Source organism: Orcinus orca, chromosome 4 (genome assembly GCF_937001465.1).
Source record: "Orcinus orca chromosome 4, mOrcOrc1.1, whole genome shotgun sequence".
NCBI lineage: Eukaryota > Metazoa > Chordata > Mammalia > Artiodactyla > Delphinidae > Orcinus > Orcinus orca.
This window is the reverse complement of record NC_064562.1, coordinates 153,814,649-153,836,336: the sequence shown is the minus strand read 5'-3', so window position 1 is coordinate 153,836,336 and position 21,688 is coordinate 153,814,649. Positions and strand designations below refer to the sequence as shown.

The 21,688-nt window shown below is 54.9% G+C and overlaps 2 protein-coding genes and 1 pseudogene across 13 annotated transcripts in view; 1 reads left to right on the top strand and 2 right to left on the bottom strand.

The window, feature by feature from the left end:
* The window catches only part of LETM1 (leucine zipper and EF-hand containing transmembrane protein 1), a 32,620-nt gene extending 29,846 nt beyond the window's left edge, over nt 1–2,774 (bottom strand). The window contains exon 1 of one of the 5 annotated variants that reach the window (XM_033419622.2): nt 2,429–2,774. In XM_033419622.2, the coding sequence (XP_033275513.1) occupies nt 2,429–2,507 (79 nt within the window). In that variant the 5' untranslated portion in view covers nt 2,508–2,774. The remainder of the gene's footprint in view (nt 1–2,428) is intronic. The other 4 variants (XM_033419621.2, XM_012531334.3, XM_033419620.2 and 1 more) reach the window with 4 other exon arrangements.
* Nucleotides 2,775–7,966: 5,192 nt separating this feature from the next.
* Nucleotides 7,967–8,469, bottom strand: LOC101272654 (40S ribosomal protein S23-like; annotated as a pseudogene).
* An 8,592-nt stretch (nt 8,470–17,061) lies between these two features.
* The window catches only part of NSD2 (nuclear receptor binding SET domain protein 2), a 76,511-nt gene continuing 71,884 nt past the window's right edge, over nt 17,062–21,688 (top strand). For 7 of the 8 annotated variants that reach the window (XM_049709430.1, XM_049709433.1, XM_049709432.1 and 4 more), the window contains exon 1: nt 17,062–17,170. The gene's annotated coding sequence lies outside the window, so the exon portion shown is untranslated. The remainder of the gene's footprint in view (nt 17,171–21,688) is intronic. The other variant, XM_049709434.1, reaches the window with a different exon arrangement.

Here is a 21,688-nt window from a genome sequence, read left to right as displayed (position 1 = left end):
GGCACTCCGTACCTGAACACCTGAGGATACACGAGACCCAGAAGTCCGATGGGCACCTCGCACTCAACAGCTCCAAGAACTCCCGGCCCCCCCAGCCTGCTCCTCCCCCATGCTCCCGTGTTTCAATAATGGCCAGACCAATAATGGCCCTTCAATAATGGCCTGCTCTCACACCCAGTCCTTGGCAAATCTGGTCAGCCCACCTCTACAAGTCCCAGCCCACTCCCAAGTCCGTGCCACACATAGCAACTTCCTCCCAAAGAGTACAGTGTGCAAAGGGCAGGAAGCAACTCTGGAGAAGACACCACCTTAGCCCAGTGATTGAGGTCAGCACAGCCATGGTCTTAACACCTGCAGGCACCCTTGACAGATGTGATGAGAAGGACACACTTCACCTCTGGAGTCTTCCTCCCCAAAACCCTTAACCCCAGTCTAACCATGACAGAAACATCAGACAAATCCCAATAGATGGGCATCCTACAGTATATCTGGCCAGTCTTCCTCAAAACTATCAAAGAGTCTGAGAAACTGTCACAGCCAGGAGACCAAAAAGAAATGGTGACTAAATGTAATGGGTGTCCTGGATGGGGTCCTGGGACAAAAAAAGGACATCAGAATAAAGTATACACAGAATAAGGGAAATCTGAATACACTGTGGACCTCGGTTAATAACAATGTATTAACGTTGGTTTACTGATTATGACAATGACCCAAATTGATGTAAGATGTTAATAATGGGGGAAATGTTCTCCAGAAAAGGGCTGCCACACCCAGCTGGGAGCCTCATTTCCAAGGGTTCAAGGACTGGCTCCCCACGGTCCAGCCCTGGGTCTTGCAGGCTCTGGATGCCCTGTAGGTCCTACAGAAAATCAGTCGTCTGACCAACACTCAGCCCCTTAGTGTCTGTATAAAGAACAGTGCTAACCATGGGACACACCTGTGTTCCTGGAATGATACAACCACAAAACAAATTCAGCTGATTTTTAAACTGTAAACATGCTACAGAAACCTGTGTGGAGGGACTTCCCTGGTGGCCCAATGGTTAAGAATCCGCCTGCCAATGCAGAGGACACGGGTTCGAGCCTGGTCCGGGAAGATCCCACATGCCGCGGAGCAACTAAGCCCGTGTGCCACAACTACTGAGCCTGCACTCTAGAGCCCGCGAGCCACAACTACCAGCCCACGTGCCACAACTACTGAAGCCCATGCACCTAGAGCCCGTGCTCCGCGACGAGAGAAGCCACCGTAGTGAGAAGCCTGCGCACAGCAACGAAGAGTAGCCCCCGCTAGCTGCAACCAGAGAAAGCCCGCGCAGCAACGAAGACCCAATGCAGCCAAAAATAAATAAAATAAAATTTTAAAAAATATATCAAAAAAAAAAAAGAAACGTGTGTGGCCAAAGTATTTTTATCACCATACTTAAGAGGCAAGAGATATAGACAGCCCTGACAGCAGAGGGAAGGACTAAAAGCTGGACTGGGCAACCAGACTACCGTTCACAAAGGAGTGCTTGCTGTTTCATGCCCTTCTGCCGGCTCCAAAGGTCTAAGCAGCTGATCAACCATTATTGTTAAAAAATGACAAGAAGCGTGTTTTCCAGGGTGCCTTTACAAACTGTGAACACCTTGAAACACATAATTCTATTTGACAACCTCAATCTCATAGGACAAATAACAAGCCACAAACTCAGAAAAGTTAACGTAAAAAGAGACATGGAGTGAGGGTCACTGCAGGCACCCTACATGCGAGCCCCTAAGAGCACCGCGTTATGTGTGATCTCCGTGTCACAGCTAGGGTCACTGAGGCTCCAGGTACAGCGGGACCTGCCTGAGGCCATGCGAAAAGGCCTGGGGACCCTGCACGACGCCCGCAACACCATAAAAGTATCGGTCCCAGGAACGTCCGCCCTTCAAGCCGGCAGAGCCTGCTCGCCAGTGTGTGCCAGACCCCGCCGTGGCCCCCGCCATCTCTAGAGCCCCGAACGTGGCCCGAGGGCAAGAGTGTCCTCGCGAGTGGGCGCCAGGTCCACGGGGCTTAACCACGAGAGGAGCGCCGACACCGTCCCAGGGCTGGCTGTCAGCGCGCTCCCTTCAAAACTTTCCCAACCCCGCTCCCGAAGCAGCGGCCGGCGGCAGAGCAACTAAGGTCACGGCGCGGATGAGTCACACGCGGTCCCCGCGGGAAGTCACGGCCCGGCCGCTCCCCACCCCCGGCGACCGGCCGCCCAGGGCGGGGCGGACGGGCAAGGCCGTGCAAGGCCCCTCCCGGCGTGACCCGGCTCCGGGCTCGGTCCGAGTGCCGCGATCCACCCAGCGGGAAGTCGCCCGGACCTGGGGGTAGCGGGGTGCCGGCCCCGAGGCCCTCCCCGGTCCGCCCAAGACGGCCCCGGCCCCGGCCCCGCGTCGTCGGCCGAGAGCCGGCCGCTTACCCCTCGGAGCGGCGGCGCGGGGCGGCGGGAGGCGGGCGGGCCCCCGGCCGCGGCAACTCCTCAGTAAAATGGACGCCATGTGCCCTGCGCGGCGGCCGCCGGCCTTCTGATGCTGCTGCTCCTCCCCCGCGGCGGCCGCGGCGCCTCCGCCCGCCAGCGGAAGAATGAGAACGGTAGTTGGTTGCAGGTGGCGGGCGCTCAGCTCAAGGACCCGGCACCGGCGGCGGCCATGTCCCGAGGCCGACGTCCGGTGGCGCGGGGCGGGGCGGCCTGGCCGCCGCTCCCATTGGACCCTTAAGCGCCCGGCGCCGGCCAGGTGAGGGGCGGGCCCGCGCCGCCGCGGACTGCCCGTCCCGGCGTGCCCCGGGCGGCTGCCCCTGCAGCGCGCTGCATTCTGGGTCGCGGCTCGACGCTCGGCCCAGCGTGCCGGCTGCAGGGACTCGGGGAGCCGACGGCGCATGCGTGCTGGGCCCTTCCGCGTCCGGGCGGCGGCGGTTGCGTAAGGCTTGGCGTGCGGCGGGACGGAGACCCGCACCGACTGGCGGCAGATACCTCCGGGACGTTTGGGGACCGTCCCCGCCGGGGGCTGAGGGGCGTCGGCGGCCGGGCCTCTCTGGCCGAGCCCCCGGTCGGCCTCCGCCCCGGGCCGCCGCTAGTAACGCTGAGGGCCCCGGCTTCCGGGCGGCGCCCCCAGTGCCGCTCACCGCTCGAGCGTCTGCCCCCGGGCGGGAAAGACCCGGCAGCCGTCATCTTTGGGCCCCACCTTCCCCTTCCCTAAAGGCGGTCAGTTGGTCGTGGAGGGTCGATGAGGTGATGCAGGGAAAGCACGCTGGGGGAATGTGGGGCTCGGCGGCTCCTGGGGCCCCGTAGTCGCCTCCCCAGCAGGTCACGCCCACCGGCCTGCACCTCAATCCTTCCCCGGGACTCCCCACCCTGCTTCCCCAGGGCCTTTGCCGCTCTAAGGCCCTGCTCCTCCTGGAAGTGCTTTGCAGTCCTTCTCTCGCCCTCTGCCTGTCTTGTTCGCGGATGTGACCCCAGGGCACTGCTTGGCGAGGTCCTGCAGTGCACACGCAGCGCGCATCTGTGTTGTGCGCTGCGGGAGTGTGGAACTCCTGATCGCAGCAGGCGCCCGTCTGCAGGGGCTGCTTGGATGGCAGTCTCCCTGGGAGGCTCCCGCAGCACTAAGCCCTCACTGTCTGGAGGAAGTAGCCTGCCTGCGGTGGTTTTCCTGAACCTCCCTGAGCCGGAACTGCCAGGTGCTGGACCGGGATAGGCCTAGAGTCCCCGCCTCAGGTGGCGCCAGTCAGTGCAGGGCCCTTTAAAGATGACATGAAGTGCCTGTATTGGCCCTGGGCAGTGAGCGCTCTAGACTTAGAATGCAGGGCTAGTCTAAGCTCACAGATGCTGAAACCCACGCCCCCACTGCCAACAAACCATAAAGCCTGGCTCCTACCTGGCTTTATGAGCCTCGGAAGAGGGAGGGGAAGGGGGGGTCACAAGGAAGGACAGTCCTTGGGCTAGGCCTGAGCCAGGGCCAACAGGCGCTCAGGGTTGGACAGGACGGGACTTTTAATGTCCAAAGTGTAGGAGTATGCTGGTCTTAGTACTAGTAACTGACATTAGCCCTGAGCTCCTGAGGGCTCTGTCCCAAAGCTGTCGAGGGGCAGAGAGGGAAGCCGTACAGGGGGCCCGAGGATCAAAGCTGGTCCCTGATAATGCTTCAGGGTTCCAGCTGGCCCGAGACAGGGCAGAGCAGGAGGCAGTGACCGACCAATGGGCATGAGTGTCCGTCTGTTTGCAGGACTTTGAATAGCAACACTGCTCACTGCCCTTGGGTGACTCACCCCTGCCCAGCCAGGTGGGGTGAGAAGGAGAAACCAAAAATCGGGTCTTCGTAGAGCGGTGAGGGTGCTGTGTCTGGGGCTTCTGGGCAACCTGGGCAGGGTGGAGTTTTAGAGAAATTCATTTTTCAACAATCAATAACTTTATTGGGTTTCCTGATTATCAGAAGAACATATGCTCGCTGCAGCCATTCAGGTCTATAAAAATAAGTATAAAGAAACGAGTAGAAATCTGGCATCCTGCTGACTTGCACGCACACCCTTAAAGCGATGAAAGGCTGCCTTCCTGCCCTGCGTCCCTTCATGCAAGAAGAACGCAGAATCATGGCGCAGCGAGTTTGTTTTAAAATTATGAACTCTTTCTGCCTTTTTTCCCTCTCTTTTTGGGCGGCTCTCTTTTCCTCTTCTCTGTGCTCCCCACATACTGTACATAAACTTCTCTCGTCGCTGTGCATTTACACAAGTGACAGAGTCGAGAGAAACAAGGTGGGATGTCCAGGCAACACAAATGCCCCAGTTAGGGAGGTTAGAGAATCAGGTTAAGGAGTCAGGTTAGAGATCACATAAGGTTAGGGATGAAATTAGGGACCCGATTAGGGGGGTCAGATTATAGATCAGCTTAGGGAATTGGGTTAGGGGTCAGGGTGCCAGAGGAGGCCTGGGCAGAGCTGTGTGCTGTGCTCCAGCCACGCCTTGGTGCAGGGCAAGCAGAGCTGGATTGGACCATGTTGGGGTTTGGCCCAGAGGTGTGATGAAGGAAGAAAGGGACAGTGGGGTCAAGGTGTGTGTGCAATAGGGTGGCTCATATAAGGCTCGATCAGGAAGCTCAGACTGGGGAGGAGGGGAAGGGGGGGAAGGGGGAGAAGGTGGAGGCGGCTTGGGACAGTGGCAGGTGGCAGGGTTATCGGCCTGTGGGGTTCTGCTGGGCCTGAAGGGAGTTTGGAGTGGGGTACCAGAGCAAGTGAGCTGGCCCGAGAGGGATGCTTACAACAGGGGTGGTGGGCGTGGCTTGAACCTGTGGGCTGAGGCGAGGGGTAGGGTGTGAGCCCAGAAGAGGCTGAGGTGAGGCTGGAGGGCAAGGTCCTTGAGGAGAGGGGCCAGGTGCCTTCCCCCAGCAGCCTCAGCCACGTTGGTGTACGGAGCGCCCTGATCAAGCGAGATGGTGGCTGTGGGCTGGATATGGGAGGGACATGTATTTGAGTCGAGAACCCAAGGATGGAGTCCATGGACCAAGGCTGCGCCTACTGGTTCCTCGCAGCGACACCCACCCTCTCCTTGCCTCTTCATAGCGGAACCCTGGGTTTACTGAAAAATCTTTTTGCAAACCTTTAAAATTAAAAGTTTTAATATTAAAATTAATGTTACTTCAACGTGTGTGTAGTGAAGTGGCCATGTCCCAGGTGTACAGTCTGAAGCGTTTTTCCACTGTACACACAGCCACGCCGCCCTCACTCCAGTCAGAGCAGAAGGCTGCCAGCCCTCTAGCAGCCTCCCCATACCCGCCCCCGACGTCCCCCCTTCTCAGAGATAAACTCTACTATGACTTCCACCTCAAAAATCACTTCTGCCTGTTCTTTCACTCTATATAAATGGAATCAAATAGTGTGTACTTTTCTTTTAATCTGGCTGCTTTCACTTAGCATTATGTCTATGAAATTCTTCAGCGCTGTGGGTAACGTAAGTTTGCTGTTCGTCATTGCTATGCAATGTCCCATTGTATGACTATACCACAGTTTATCAATGCTGTGGTTGACGGACCCTCCATTTTTGGCCCTTCTGACTAACGTTGCCATTAATATTCTCACACGTGGCTTTGCTGCACACACGTACGCCTTTGATAGTAGAACTGCGGGTCAGAGGGTGTGCTGAAGTTCAACGTTAGTAAGTACTGACAGGTGGTTTCCAGGGTGTTGCTCCCAGCTTACCCGGCCACCAGCAGAGCGGAAGCAGCGCTCCGCCCGCATCCCCGCAGACCCTGGTGCTGTGGTTACTGTGATGGTAATCACTCCCGAAGGTGGGGGCCTAGGGTGGCTTCGTTTTGCATTCCTTTCATGACTAAGAATTTGGAGGCACTTGAACATCTGGACCGCCTCTTTCCTGGAGCGCCTGTGTAAGGCTAGTTTCTTATCCCTTTCTCCATTGGGTCATCTGCATTTTTCTTTTTGATTTCTAAGAGTTCTTTGTATACCCTTAGATTATATGCATTTCAAGCGTTTTCTCCCATTCAGGATTACCTTTTAAATTCCTAATGGTGTCTTTTGATGAAGAGAAGCTCTTGATTTTAATGCTTTAATATCTTTTTTGGTGAATGCTTTTAGATTTTTGGTTTGGGGGTTCATTTATTTATTTATTTATTTATTATATGGTGAATGCTTTTTGTGATTGAAGAAGTCTTTGTTACCCCAAAGTCCTGAAGATATTTTCATGTTTTATTCTAGAAACTTAATTGTTCTCTCTTTCACATTTAGGCTTATGATAATTTGGAATGGTGTTTGCTTTGTGTGTTGTGAGGCAGGGATCAAGGGTTATTTTTCCCCTGTGGTTACAGAATGGATGCAGCACCGTTTATTGAAAAGACCATCTTCCTTCCCCTTCTGTAGGCAGAATAATGGTCCTCAAAGATGTCCACATTCCATCCTAATTCTGGAATTTGTGATTCTGCAGCTTTACACAGAAAAAGGGATTTCGCAGAAAAAGGGATTATATGAAGCATCTTCAGATGCAGTTTGCTCTGGTTTATCCCGCTGGGCCCAATGTAACCATGAGCGTCCTTAGGAAGGGAAGAGGGAGGAAGAGGTGAGGGGCGGAGGGAGGTCTGACCACAAGGAGGAGATCAGAGTGACACGGTATTAGGGGACTCAAGCAGCCATTGCCAGCTTTGGAGATGGAGAAGGGGCCTTGAGCCAAGGAACGCGAGCAGCCTCTAGAAGCTGCAGAACGCCAGGAAATGAATTCTCTTCTAGGCCCTCCAGACAGGAATGCAGCCCTGATGACACCTTGACTTTAGCAGATTTCTGACCTACAGAACTTTATGATGATAAATTCGGGTGGTTTTAAGCCACTAAGTTTACAGGAATTTGTTGCAGAAGCAAATAACTAATCTGTCCCACTGAATTACACTCTCACTTTTGTTATAAATCAGGTGGCCACGTGTGCATGGGACTCTATTCTGTGACTTTTTTTTTTTTTTTTTTTGTGGTACGCGGGCCTCTCACTGTTGTGGCCTCTCCCGCTGCGGAGCACAGGCTCCGGACGCGCAGGCCCAGCAGCCATGGCTCACGGGCCCAGCCGCTCCGCGGCATGTGGGATCTTCCCGGACTGGGGCACAAACCTGTGTCCCCTGCATCGGCAGGCGGACTCTCAACCACTGCACTACCAGGAAAGCCCCTTTTTTTTAAAAATCAGATTTTTCCCCTGTCCTTTTAGCAAAATCTTCCCTGACCTAAGGTCAGAAGGGTATTCACTTATATCTCCTACCAAAAGATTTAAAGATTTTCTTTTACTATTTAATACCTTGACCCATCAAGAGTTTCCAGGAAATTTTGCATGTAGTGTGAGGTACAAGCCGAACTTCGTTTTTCTTACCCTACAGATAACGCGGCATTTTCCCAGGCCTCCTTACTGAACGGTCTCTCCTTTCCCCCAATCGGCCGTGGCCCTCTGTCACGTACCCAAGTTCTGTCTGTCCTTCTCCATCTTCTTTTTTTGGCATACGGAAATTTATTACTATCCTGCTTTCATCATCAAAACTTATGATCTTGGTCTTTCCTTTTTGCCTTCGTATAAGGCCAAAAGAGAGACATTGGCTACTCTGACAACCTTGAAAGTGGACTCCAGGAATGTCACCAACAGCATGACCTTTGCGACCAAATCCAGCAACCAGAACTTCATCATTTTCCTCAATAAAATTCAAACAACCATCATTGGGTACAAAGGCTGTTGTGTTTTTTTGCCATTCTTGATTAGCTGAACCCTGACACACTTCCTGATGGCAGAATTCGGCTGTTTGGCTTCAACCCCTACTTTTTCAAGCACAATTCCCTTGGCATGAGAATCACCTCCAAAAGGATTGGCCTTCAGGGCTGTGCCCAAATGGGCTTTCTTGTACTGTTTATCATGCCACTTCTGGTCTTGTCGGTGGCTGTGGGGCTTCCTGGCAGTACGAAGACCGTGACACTTGCCCATCCTGTAGGTGCCACGGGCCTGAGCGAAAGCTGTCCTTCTTTCATTGGTCAGCTGTTCCCTGTACCACTACGCTGCTCATGGTGGGTCCCCATCAGAGGCACAGCCACCCGGAAGCTAAGGAGGCCACTGCATGAGACCCAGACAAGTCAGTGTATTCACACGGCTCTTTTCTTTTTTGGATAAGTGGGCAAAAGAGTGATATTTGGATTGATTGCTATTGTTTAAGTCCACTGTCTCTTTTCTTCCTGCCTGTCCCTCTGGTTTGACTATGAAATGCTTACGTGTGGTTTGCATCCCAACAGGCTGAATCCTGCTTGGGGCTCACTGAGCTTCTTGGATGTGTAAGTCAATGTTTTTGTCAACTCTGGAAAACCTTTGGCCATCATTTTGGCAAATATTTTTTTTCTGTCCCATTTCTACCTTTTTCTCCTTCTCAGATTCCAACACACATATGTTAAACCCTTTAATATTGTTTGCCAAGTGCCTAAGACTGTTTATTTTCTTCAACGTTTGCCTCTCTGATCGGATAATTTCTTCTTCAGATTGGATAATTACTGGGACTCCCCTGGTGGCACAGTGGTTAAGATCCGCCTGCCAATATAGGGGACACAGGTTCGTTCCCTGGTCTGGGAAGATCCCACATGCCGCAGAGCAACTAAGCCCGTGTGCCACAACTACTGAGCCAGTGTGCCACGACTACTGAAGCCCACGTGCCACGTGCCAAAAAAAGATTGGATAATTACTATTGGTCTGTCTTTTTTTTAAAATTTATTTATTCACTTACTTATTTTTGGCTGTGTTGGGTCTTCGTTGCTGCACGCAGGCTTTTCTCTAGTTGCGGAGAGCGGGGGCTACGCTTCGTTGCGGTGCGCAGGCTTCTCATTGCGGTGGCTCCTCTTGTTGCAGAGCACAGGCTCTAGGCACGCGGGCTTCAGTAGTAGCGGCACATGGGCTCAGTAGTTGTGGCTCACGAGCTCTAGAGCGCAGGCTCAGTAGTTGTAGCACACGGGCTTATTTGCTCCGCGGCATGTGGAATCTTCCTGGACCAGGGCTCGAACTCGTGTTCCCTGCCTTTGGCAGGTGGATTCTTAACCCCTACGCCACCAGGGAAGTCCTACTGGTGTGTGTTTAAATTCACTGACTCTTTCTTCTGTCGCCTTCAATCGTCTGTCAAGCCCATTCAGTGATTTTTGTCATTTTAGTTATGTACTTTTCGTTTCCAGAACTTTCATTTGCCTTTTTTAACAGCTTCCATTTTTTCTATTGAGATAGATTCCTTTTCACTCACTCACTAATTTTCTTTGAATTATTGAATATCTCAAAACAATGACTTTGAAGTCTCCATCTGTCAAATCTAATAACACTGGGCTCAGGGGTGGTTTCTATTGACCGCTCTTCCCCTTGATTTTGGCCACATTCTCTCTTTTCTTTGCCTAGAGACTTTTTATTGTATTTTGGTTGTTGTGGATGATATGTTACAGTCTCTAGACTGTTATCTTCCTCTGAAAATGAAAACATGTGCTTTCCAAGAGGCCAGACCACCAGAGACGGAAGCTTCTGCCTTCCGCCCCTCTGGATTCCTGCTCTGGGGGAGGCCAGCCCCCATGTTAGGAGGACACTCGAGCAGTCCCTGGAGCAGCCCAAGTGGGGAAGAACTGAGGCCTCCTGCCAATGACCAGCACCACCTGAGTAAAGCATCTCAGCAGCCCATCCACAGCCCCAGTGAAACCTTTATTTATTTTTTATTAAAAAAAATTTTTGGCCTCACCGCGTGGCATGCGGGATCCTAGTTCCCCAACCAGGGATCGAACCCACGGCCCCTGCAGTGGAAGCGTGGAGTCCTAACCACTGGACTGCCAGGGAAGTCCCCCTAGTCAAGCCTTTAGATGATGGAAGCCCTGGGTGACATCTTGTCTGCAACCTCATGGGAGACCTTGAGCCTTGAGCCAGAACCTTCCAGCTCCCCCACTCCCAAATTCCTGACAAAGCAATTGCATCCGATAATCGGTGTTCACTGGTGTTTTGAACCACTGGGTTTTGGGGTCATGTTATATGCGGCAGTAGGTAGTGAGACAGGGTGAGACTGGAGGATGTCTTGCTCCAGGGTGCAACCCCAGTTCCCAGGGCATGGATCCTGGTGTCTCAGCGGCTCAGCCAGGGACGTTCACAGGGCTTGATGAGGCCCCCACTCGGGCCAGGCCAGAGCTCCCACAGCAGTCGTTTTCTGGTCCGTCTGGGGTTCTCACCCCAGCCAAGGGCAGTGGAACATCTTAGACTCCCCTCTACACAGTGGCCTCTCCTCCAGTGTCCTCCCCACAGATTCCAGCCGCGTCACTGGCCCTCGGCTCAGTGGTACAGGCTGCCCCACTTGGACTCTGTCCCTCTGTGCCAGGAGGGGTAGAGAGCTGGGTGGGCGGGCAGGGGGCGGTCAAGGCGTGCCTCATAAAGTTCTCTTCCCTGGGGAGCGCAGTCCTGCCCTTCCCTTCCCCCACCACCTGAAAACGGTTGCCTCATCTCTTTTGTCCATGTTATGGTTGTTTACAGTGGGAGGTGCAGTCAGATCCCAGCTTCTGTTATAGCCCACAGCAGAAGTCTCAATCAGATTTGCTTTTTAAGAGTCTTCTACATTTGTGGGAAAACTGGTGAGCTCTGACTCAAGTCTGGGATTTAGTTAACGGTAATGACCAATTTTGGTGTCTTAGTTTTGACAAAGCTGTGGAAATGTAAGGTGTTGACACTAGGGGAAGAACCTAGTTGGCGGGGGGGACTCTATACTATATCTGCCTCTTTTCTGTAAATGTAAAATTGTTCCAGTAAAATAAATAAAAAGGACCTGTCTGGCTGGGCGGCAGGGGAAGGAGAGTGGCTCCTAGTGGCCATTCCTGCTGTTCCTGGTCAGTCCCCAACTCAGGCTGGTGAAGCCCCTCATCTGTCCAGAACAGAAGCGGTCCAAAGCGCTCCGCAAGCTGTTACCAGCGCTTATATCTCTCGCTGCAGGCCCAGGACTTAGGAAGAACTTTTATTTTCTCCTTTCTGCTGTTCTGGGTTTTAATTTCATGCAATTTTCACAATTAGAAAAAGAAGTGCTGCTTTAGCACAAAACAATGTTTCTTTAGCCAAAGCCTGAGCGAGTGGTGAGCGCTGGCGGAGGGCCCTGCCCTGGCTGGTCCTGGATCTGGGCAGTCCCGTGGAGAATCGGGGTGCAGGGGCCGCAGGCGGGGTGTTGGGCAAGGTAGAGGTCACCCGTCTTCTCACCATCGCTCTCCGTTCTCGGGTGTCCTTTCCTTCTCTCCGAGAGACCCGGAACTGCAAAAACCGAGCAGCCCGGCTGGCCGCCGGGGAGAGTGCGGTCGGGGTCGGCGGGCGTGGCTTCGCGGCGCTTGGCCAATGCGGGGGCGGGACTTCGGGGGGCGGGGCCAGCGCGGAAGGAGCCCTGCAGCCGGCCCGCCGGCCCACAGGTCCCTAACCCTGGAGCCCCAGGCGCTGCCGCGCCCAGTTCCCACTGTCCCCACCCTGCGGGTTCCGGAGGAGGGCAGCCTGGCAGGTGCGAGCTCGCGCCCTCCGGGGAGGCGGGCTCTAACCCGGCGCAGCCGTTCCTGCCTAGCAGCCTCTCCCAAAGGGGACACTGTCCTAGTAGTGTCACCATTTCACACACACACACAGGCCTTACAACCTGCCCAAGGTCGTGCAACTAGGAAGAGAAGGGCTGTGGGTTGAACTGTGTCCCCCCAAAAGGTGTGTTCATAAACTTCCGCCCTGTGAATGTGACCTTATTTGGAAATAGGGTCTTTGCAGATGTCATCAAGTTAAGACGGGGTCATCAGGTGGGCCCTAATCCAGTCACTGGTGACCTTACAAGAAGAGAAAACAGAGACCAGTGGACACAGGGAGAAGGCCCTGTGAAGACAGATCCTGGGAGTGGAGTGATTCTGACTCAAGCCAAAGAACACCAAGGACTGAGGCGTCACCAGCAGCTAGGGACAGGCAAGGAGGGATTCTTCCAGAGAGCCTTTGGAAGGAGCGTGACTGTGCATTCACCTTGGTTTCAGGTTTCTGGCGTCCAGAACTGTGAGAGAACAACTTTGTGTTGTTCTGTGGTACTTTACCAGCAGTCCTCAGGTACCAGCACAGGGGGAACCAGGACCGGAGGCCAGGCAGTCCATCCCAGGCAGCCCTGGCACCTGGAGATGAGCATGGGCTGTGTGTACCCCCAGGGGACTCAGCCAGCCTAAGGGGGGGATCAGGGAAGGCTTCTGGAAAAAGTAGTATCCCCGCTAAGACCTGGCATGGGGATGAGAAGGGGAGAAGTTCAATTTGGTAACTGTCCAGGGGTGGGTCCATGTGGCTGTCCAAGGGGACACATCCAGTGAGGAGTCAACTTTATTGGCCAGGAGCTCTGGGGAGAGGGCTGGGCTGGAGAGGCAGAACTGGATGGCCTCCGCATTCCTGAAAGTGGGATGCAAGTCTCACTGAGGAGTGGGATTGGTGTGAGGGGCACTGGGCAGCCATAGCAGAATTTTAAGCAGGTGGGTGACATGGCCAATTTTATGGTTTAGAAAAATTCCCCTGGCTGGGTGCGGAGAATGAACTAAAGGGGGAGAAAGCAGGTGGGGAATCAGTGAGTCGAAAACTGCCTCTTTTTTAAAAAAATATTTATTTATTTATTTATTGTTGGCTGCATTGGGTCTTCGTTGCTGCGTGCGGGCTTTCTCTAGTCGTGACGAGCAGGGGCTACTCTTTGTTGTGGTGCGCGGGCTTCCCATTGTGGTGGCTTCCCTTGTTGCGGAGCACGGGCTCCAGTAGTTGTGGCACGTGGGCTCAGTAGTTGCGGCACATGGGCTCTAGAGCGCAGGCTCGGTGTTGTGGCGCACGGGATTAGTTGCTCTGCGGCATGTGGGATCTTCCTGGACCAGGGCTCGAACCCACAGTCCCCTGTGTTGGCAGGCGGATTCTCAACCACTGCGCCACCAGGGAGCCCCCCGAAAACTGCCTCTTATTTCCAAATAAGAAGCTGAACTAAGGCCCTGGGCGGGGGCGGGAGGGGGGCCGGCGGGCAGAGTGACAGGGGAGGAGAGACTGGCTTAGAGGAGGGTTTAGGAAGTCGAATCCTGAGGAGGGGTGAGCCCTAGGCTGGCTTGGGTGCAATCTCCAGGAAGCAGCCTTTGGTGGGGGTGGGGGAGGTAGGGAAGATGGTCCTGAGGTTGCCCTCAGGACCCGACCATGGTCCTGGGCTGTGGTTTGTTCCTGCAGGTGACCACCGAGACTGATGACAGACACCTCAGGCCTCTCAGGGGCTCCTGTAGGTCAGCCCCAAGGCGGATGGAGAGAGGGGTGGGCAGAGAAGGCCGGGAGGCCTACTGCTCAGGCCTCCCAGCCGGGACTTAGATGGGGGGCTTCTCAGCAGGACTTCAGTCTCCTGGTCTATCTCCCAGCCCGACAGGGAGCCCTGCTCAGGGGAGGGTCGGCCCATGTGACCCAAGGGGCCTTACAGCCTGCTGGCTCCTGTGGGCTGGCCCGGTGAACTGCAGTGGTCCTTGGGCTGGGCAGGAGCTGAGGCAATGCCGGGCCTTTAGAAAGGCAAGTTTCCAGCCTGGGGAACAGAGCGGTCTGGGCTTGGAAGGGGCTGCCGAGAAGGTCTGGGGGTGGGAGGCCCTTGCCACTGCTAGGCCTGGCTCTGGGCCTGTGCTGGGCTGAGAAGGAAGCCTCTCTCCTCCCCCCCCTTGGAGAGAGGGGCCACCTGGGGCACGGGAGGAGGGGCAGCTTGAGACTGCTGGTTTCCACTTGGAAGCCCTCTTTATTTGGCCAGGGATGGAGAAAGGCTGGGGTCAGAGTGCATACATTCCCATGGAAACAGCGATGAGCCTGGCCCCTGGGGGACCCCGGCCCTGGTGGGGGATGCGGAGGCCAAGCCGGAGCTCGGGGGCTCCTTTGGCTAAGGGGCCTGGGTTTTGCCTTGGCAGCAGCTCTTACAGGGAGGTCTGGGCCAGGAGCTGCAGGACCTGTGTCGATGGGGAGCAGGGCGGCAGAGTGGGCTCCAGCCTGGGCCACACAGAGATCATGGAGTGGGCCGTGCCTTCTAGAGCCGTATGCCCCATGGATGGTAACAGACGGCAGGCAGCCAGAGGCGGCGTGGCTACAGACCTTTCGGACAGGGGACTCCCAGCTCCGCTTGACCCCTTGATCTGCGGCTGCCGGGCTGGTCCTTGAGCTAGCAGGAAGGCCTGGGATACCCTGGTCCTAAATGCCTTGCCCAGTCCAGCCTTGGCCTGAGAGGCTGGGTGGGGGGCAGCAGGGGGGAGCTGCGATGGAGGGCAGCTGAACCCCAGCAGACTGCCCTTGCCCCCTGAAACGCCTTTCCTCTGTGCTCGCTACTTTATACCGGGAGTAGACTCCCAGTCCCTTGGTCTTCTGCAGTCTCTCCTCTCTGAGTGCAGTTTCATTTAGAGAAGTGATAAGAGCCTCAAAGAGACGGAAACAAGGTTCAGCCCCAGCTGCTGACGTCTTTGAGTGCCCTGCAGCCCTCTGGGCCCACCGAACTTGGGGCTTCCACTCCCATGGCCCTCCCCAACCTGCAAGGGGCGCAAACGTGCAGATGAGGAATCTACATTCCTCATCACCCAGGAATCTACATGCCCAGGGCCTCCTTCAGTCCTGTGAGGGCCTCTTTTTCCTATGCACTGAGGGAGACCCAATCATCGGAAATCCACTCTCCACGGGAGGGGCCCGCAGTGTGTGCGGGACTGGGGCTGCCCAGCTGGCCGACTCGATGAAAAGGGCTTAGGACCCAACAAGACAGCAGGGCTGGGCCCAGGGAGGCCTGCCCTAGGCGGGAAAAGATCAGCCTGCTCCAAATAACTTTCTTCAAGAAAATCCAAACACACACTTTCATGTTTTGAATAAATTTACATGTTGATTGCACTATTCTAAATGCAGATTTTTTTGGTTTTGAAGAGGAGCCCTAATTCCAAATCTGTGAAATCAAATGAGATATGGTGGTATTTGTCTTGCACTGCAGGGATTTAAAGGTACTGGGGAGGTAGACAGTTTTCAGGCTTGTGCCCCAGAGGGATCCCGGGCCCAGAGAGGGCACCTGTTCTCCTCCCCACAGCCAAGAGATATGGCAAAATGCAAATGTGAATGGGCCAGCACCCAGCTAGACACCTTCCAGGGGCTCCTGGTGGCCAGAGGTGAGTCCTGGCAGTGAACGATGGGGGAAGGGCGTCTCTTCTGGTTGCTCAGGCTCCCCAGAATGCTGCAAGGGTGCAGCACACAGTAGGACCTCACCATATAGCTCTTGGATGGAAGGGTGTAAAATTCTGTAATCCCATTCAGCTGGACACGGGGGAGGGTTTCCCCCTGGCTCTAGCGTCCGCTAGGCCACCCCCTGCTCTGGTGGGAAGCAGCTGAAGCTTGCAGCTGCTGGCACTCTTGGGCCTGCCCTGTCCCTCTTCCCCACCCCAGCCTCACTAGAATGGCACAAGCCCCAGCAGTTTCAGGGCCTGGGAGTCCTGCCTCTGTCCACGGTTACCCCACTGCTCCCAGATCCAGGCCAAACCAGAGCCTGGGAGGTGAGGGGAACGGCTGAATCCTCGCCCTGCAGATATTCTGCAGAAGACGCCGCCCCCCCTGCCCGCACCGCCCCGGCCAGTCTCTCTCCGGCCTGCAATCCCCGCTCCCTGTCGTTGTTTGTGACCATCTATGCCAAGTTTGTAATATGCGTTCCAGGAGCACAGACACGGCGGGGACCTCTGCACCCTGCTCGGCAGTCCCTGGAGCTCCCTCCACAGTGCTCCCCTGCGAGCTCCAGCTGGGCCTCGCCTGCAGGGCCAGTTCAACCTGACCTCCGCCTTCCCGGATCCCAGCTGCTCGACCAGGCCCCGCGCAGAGCGCCTCCTGACCCGGGAGCCTTCTCTCCGCCCCGAGGCAGGGGCGTGGGTGACCACTTGGGTGAGGGCCCTGCGGCCAGCGCGGGCTGACCCTGCGCGTGGTGCTACGGGCGCAGGGCCCGCGGGGCGGCCGGCAGGGAGCCGCCTCCCACTTCCCGGCTCCAGGGCCGCGCGGCCCGGGCTGGGGCCGCGATCGCGCGGGGCGGCCTCGCCGGCGGCGATTGGGCGCGCGGCCGTGACGTCACCACGCGCGCGCGCTCCGGACTCTGGCTCCAGGCTCCGGGCTTTCGGTTGAGCCGCCGCCTGGCGCGCGCCCGGCCGAGTAGCGGGAGCAGGGCGCGCGCCCGGCGCCGGTCTGAGGCGGCTCGCGGGGTCCCGCGCCCCCGGCCCCGGCCCGTGCCTTCGATCACCAGCCCCGGCCTGCGCCCCCGACTCCCAGCCTCCGGCCCACGCCCGCGCCACGGACCCACCACCACCGCCCCGCCCCGCCCCGCGCGGATTTGAAAAGCCCGGCCGCAGCCCCGCGAGCGCGGCAGCCAATCAGCGGCGCGCACTTTCCCGCGGCTTCTGCGAGGCGGCGGCGGCCCGGCGGCGGCGGCGGCGGGCGGGAGGCGCGGGGGCGGGGTCGGCGCCGCGCGCGGAGAGCCTCGGCCTGGCCGCGCTGCGCCCGCCGCCGCCGCCGCCGCCGCCGCCGCCGCCGCCCCCTCCCCTCCCTCGGCCCTCCCTCCCTCCCTCCCCCGCGGCCCCGGCCCCGGCCCCCTCCCCGGCCGCCGCCGCCGGAGCCGCCGCACCGGAGAGCCGCCGCCGCCGGAGGATGCGCCGCACAACAGGTCACTGGCGCCGCCGGCCCAACCGCCGCGGGCCTGAGGGGCGGAGGGCTGAGGGGCCGGGCGGGCGGGCGGGCTAACGGGGCCGGGCGGGCGGGCGGGCGGGCGCGGCCATGTTGGGCCCGGCGGCCGGCGGCTGCACCTGTGCCGGCCCGCGGGCCGGCGGCCTTTGTTCGCTGCGGCGCCCAGCGGGCCGGGCCGGCCTTTGTGAGGCGCTGGCCGGGGCCGGGGCCGGGCGGCGGTGGGAGGGGCGGCCGGCGCCGGGGAGGCGCTTTTTGTCTGCGGAGGGTCCGGGTGACACTCGGACGCCGGCCGTTGGTCAGCGCGGGCGCCCGGAGCCCCGGGCCTTGGCAGGTGGAGGCGCGGGGACCCCGCCCGGGGCTGCCGGCCCTCGGCCCCCGCGCTTGGCCAGACGGCGGCCCCGAGGCCCCGGCCGCGCAGCGGAGCGGCCCGGCCGCACGGCCGACTCTGCCCCACTCGCCAGAAGGGCGGTTTAAAATCTCGGCGTTTAAGCGATGCTGCTGCTCTCGACTCTGGGCAGAAGGCGCAGGACCCGGTGCAGCCTTAGTTTTTTCTCCCTCTCGCCGATGCCGGGACGTGAGTGGTCACAGGTTTGACATGCGGGGGGAAACTTGGTCTCACTGGGACGTTAATCATTCTTAGGCAGGTAATTAGGGCTCCGGGGTGTGTGCGCGTGTGCGCGTGTAGCAGAACAGGGGACCCATTCGGTTAGGGTGACTTCAGAGCGAGGTTAGGGAAGTTCTTCAGGACTGACAGCCCGCGCTCAGACTTTCAAGGCCTTGACTTTTAAATGACTTAAACGCCAAGATGTGTGTTCCCTAATCACTAAACAACTTAAAAACCTCACGTTGCTACCACGCGTCGATTATACCGACTCTTACTTTATGTATTTTAAAATGAGATTATTAAGATGGAAAATAAGTTAGGAGCCATCTCATGTATGAAGCTGGGAATTTAACTCTTTTATTTTCCCAATTGTTTTAAATATCCTCGTTACATATTTAAATGTGACGAGAGCACCATTAAAGAAGCACAGCTCTAATCAGCACCACGAGGGAAACAAGTCCTGGGAGCACAGCCCTTTCCTGGCGTGGTTGGTGTGCTCCTGTACCTCACCACCGACCGTAGTTCAAATCTAAACTGCCGACTGGAAGTGAAGAGGACTCATGCCTTAAGCACGATTACTTTGAGTCATTTCCTTTCCTTTTCTTCCATTTTCTCAGACGCCCAGCAGCCTTCAATTTTGGGCCAGTGGTTGGTAAAGTGAGGACTTTCTGCAGGGTTGTGAGTTTGCGTAAGCTTTTGTGAAGAACTGTGATCTATGTAGTACAAAAATCCTCCCCTCCTGACGGCATTACTACAGATCAGGCTAGCCTGGGATTCCAGTGGTAAACATTCCAATTTAAGAGTATTAGAAAAATAACTTTCTGAGTTTCAAAAAATGATGGGCATGGGACTTCCCTGGCGGTCTAGTGGTTAAGACTCTGTGCTTCCAGTTCAGGGGGCACGGGTTCAATCCCTGGTCGGGGAACTAAGATCCCGCACGCAGTGTGGCATGTCCAAAAAAGTAAATAAATAAAAAATAAAAAGTGATGGGCAGTTTATTATTCTGTGTGCACTTTTATGATATATTCATATGTAACGTCTAAACTACCATAATTTGAAATTTGTGGAGACACAGAACAAAACAGTAAGGTAAACAGGCTACCACGTGTGGCTACTAGGCTTATGGTTTTTATTCAGCCGATTTACACAGGGCCGTTAAAATAGTACCTGCTCAAATGTGAGGAATCAGATGGGGAGAATAAGTCAGAATTGTGAGAAGTTAGGAATTAGAGACCCTGTGGCCTAGTTATGGAAGAGTGGGCCAAGCCTTCCATTTATTCGGATGACTTCTCCTCCTACAAGTAGTACAGTTTTAAAAGGTTTACTCATATGGCAGAATGGAAGCTAATTAGTTACTTTTTTACGGTTTGATGCTTCAGTGTAAAACATGTAAAAATAGGTGGAGTTATACTTACTAAGAAGTGCTGGTGAGAGGATAGAAAACACTAATAAAATGTGTGCTATATGAGATATAGGATTGCCACTGAGCACACACATTTGAGATGGGTGTGCTAAGATGATGCTGAAGTTCCACATTTATTTTGCCCTGCCCTTTCTAAGCTACACAAGTAACCTTTCTAAGGAAACACTTTAATCAATCAGTGGGAGCTGAAGATACAAGGCTTTTCCCATGCATATTCTAGTGTGCAGTGTTTGGTTGGTTGGTTGTTTGGTGTTGTTTTGGGTTGGACTGCTTGGCTATAGAATGATGCAGGTTTGGATAAGCATCTTAGTCTTCTGAGCTTCACTCTTATCTCTGCTGGACTGCACTAAATGTGTCCTTGTTCCCCAAATATGTGGTGCCCTGTCCTGACCCAGGCCTCTGCATGGACTGTTGTTGGGTGTGGACCACTGCTTGTCCTCCCTTTTGAGCACAGAGGACCCAGCCCTTCAGTGGCCATATGTGACTTTTCTCTCCTGTTGGAGAGCTCTTGAGGTAGGACTCTTATAGCCTTGGGCAGCCTGGCCTCTGCTGGTGCCTTCTCATGGCAGGCACTCAGTGAATGCTGAATAAATAAATGGGCATATGACTTGGGATAAACAACCCATTTTAATGCCAGCATGTGGCCTGTTTGCCTCTCTTTTTTGTAAGTCATGTTGGAGCAGAAAGGGACCCTCTGGAAGAAGCTGAGTATGGAAAGTAAGGGGCTGGCCTAAGGTCACCCTACTTTAATTGGGGAGCTAAGACACTGTTTGCTAGGCAGGGCTGTTTCTTTTCCTTTTCTCATCATAGGTAACTCAAATGTTAAATCAAAATTAACTATGAAATATTGCAAACAAATAATAGAGTAGACCTGTGTCCACCACCAGGATGAATCAAGCAGTGATGTTTCTACTGTACTTATCTGTATCCCTGGGCAAAGTAAAAAGAATATAAAGTACACAAAAGCAAGAGGTGACATGGAAATTCCCAGGATTATGCTTATACTTTACAAACTGCCTTTATGTGATTTGTTAATTTCATTTTTTAGGAACTGTTATTTACATAAAATGTATTTCTTTTGGAGAGAAAAGACTTAAATTAGTTACCCCGGGGACTCGTCAGCATTTTGCATTTGTCTGTCGGTTGCAGTATAGCTTTTGAAGGAACTGATTTGATGAGATTTGGTTTGCTACTTTAAAAATTCAGGCTGTCTTGAAGTAGTTTTGTTCTTGAGTTTGTCTTCCAGAAAACAAACGGCCAAAGATGAGTTTTCAAAGCATCTTAATGTCTGTAATACCTAATAGTTTCAACAAGACATACAAGGATGGAAACTGCTAAGTAGTGGTTGAGCTGAGTGCTGGCCTGCAGCTCAAAAGCCCCAGTAGTGAGACTTCCCTAGTGGGTGTGTAGAGAAACAATGTTTTATCTTACTGGAGGAGTTGGGAGCTCAATTTTTTTTTAAGATTTATTATTTATTTATTTTATTTATTTTTGGCTGCCTCAGGTCTTAGTTGTGGCACATGGGATCCTTGCTGAGGCATGCGGGATCTTTCGTTGTGGTGCGCGGGTTTTCTCTTCTCTAGTTTTGGTGTGCAGGATCCAGGGCGTGCGGGCTCCAGAGCGCGTGGGCTCTGTAATTTGTGGCACGCGGGCTCTGTAGTTGAGGCGCGCGAGCTCAGTAGTTGTGGTGCGCGGGCTCAGTTGCCCTGCGGCATGTGGGGTCTTAGTTCCCTGACCAGGGATCGAACCCACATCCCTGCATTGTAAGGTGGATTCTTTACCACTGGACCACAGGGAAGTCCTGGGAGCTCAATTTTTAAGTTGACTGGTTTGTCATAGAAAGAATTGATGATCTGGATGAAGTGTGTCATGCTGTTAAGGGTATGTTTATGTCAGCAGTTTTCACATCTTGGTGAGTTTTTCCCTTGGGCTGTGCTGCTGGTTACATAGGTGGACAGATCAGAAAGCATGTCTCTGACTCCAGTTGTGCGACCCTCGCTCAGCTCTCCACACCCTGCCTAGTCTGTCTAAAACGCACGTGTGATCATGTGAGGCCCCTTCTCCAGGAGCTCCAGTGCCCCTTGGGGTTCAAGACCAATCTCTCACTGGGTTTTCTGCCTCTCACTGTACTTCTTTTTTTTTTTTTTAAGATCTTTTTTTTAAAATTTTATTATATTTTTTATTTTTGGCTGTGTTGGGTCTTCGTTGTTGCGCGCGGGCTTTCTCTAGTTGCAGTGAGCGGGGGCTGCTCTTCATTGCGGTGCGTGGGCTTCTCATTGTGGTGGCTTCTCTTGTTGTGGAGCACAGGCTCTGGGGTGCACAGGCTTCAGTAGTTGTGGCTCGTGAGCTCTAGAGCACAGGCTCAGTAGTTGTGGTGCCTGGGCTTAGTTGCTCTGCAGCATGTGGGATCGAACCCGTGTCCCCTACATTGGCAGGCGGATTCTTAACCACTGCACCACGAGGGAAGTCCC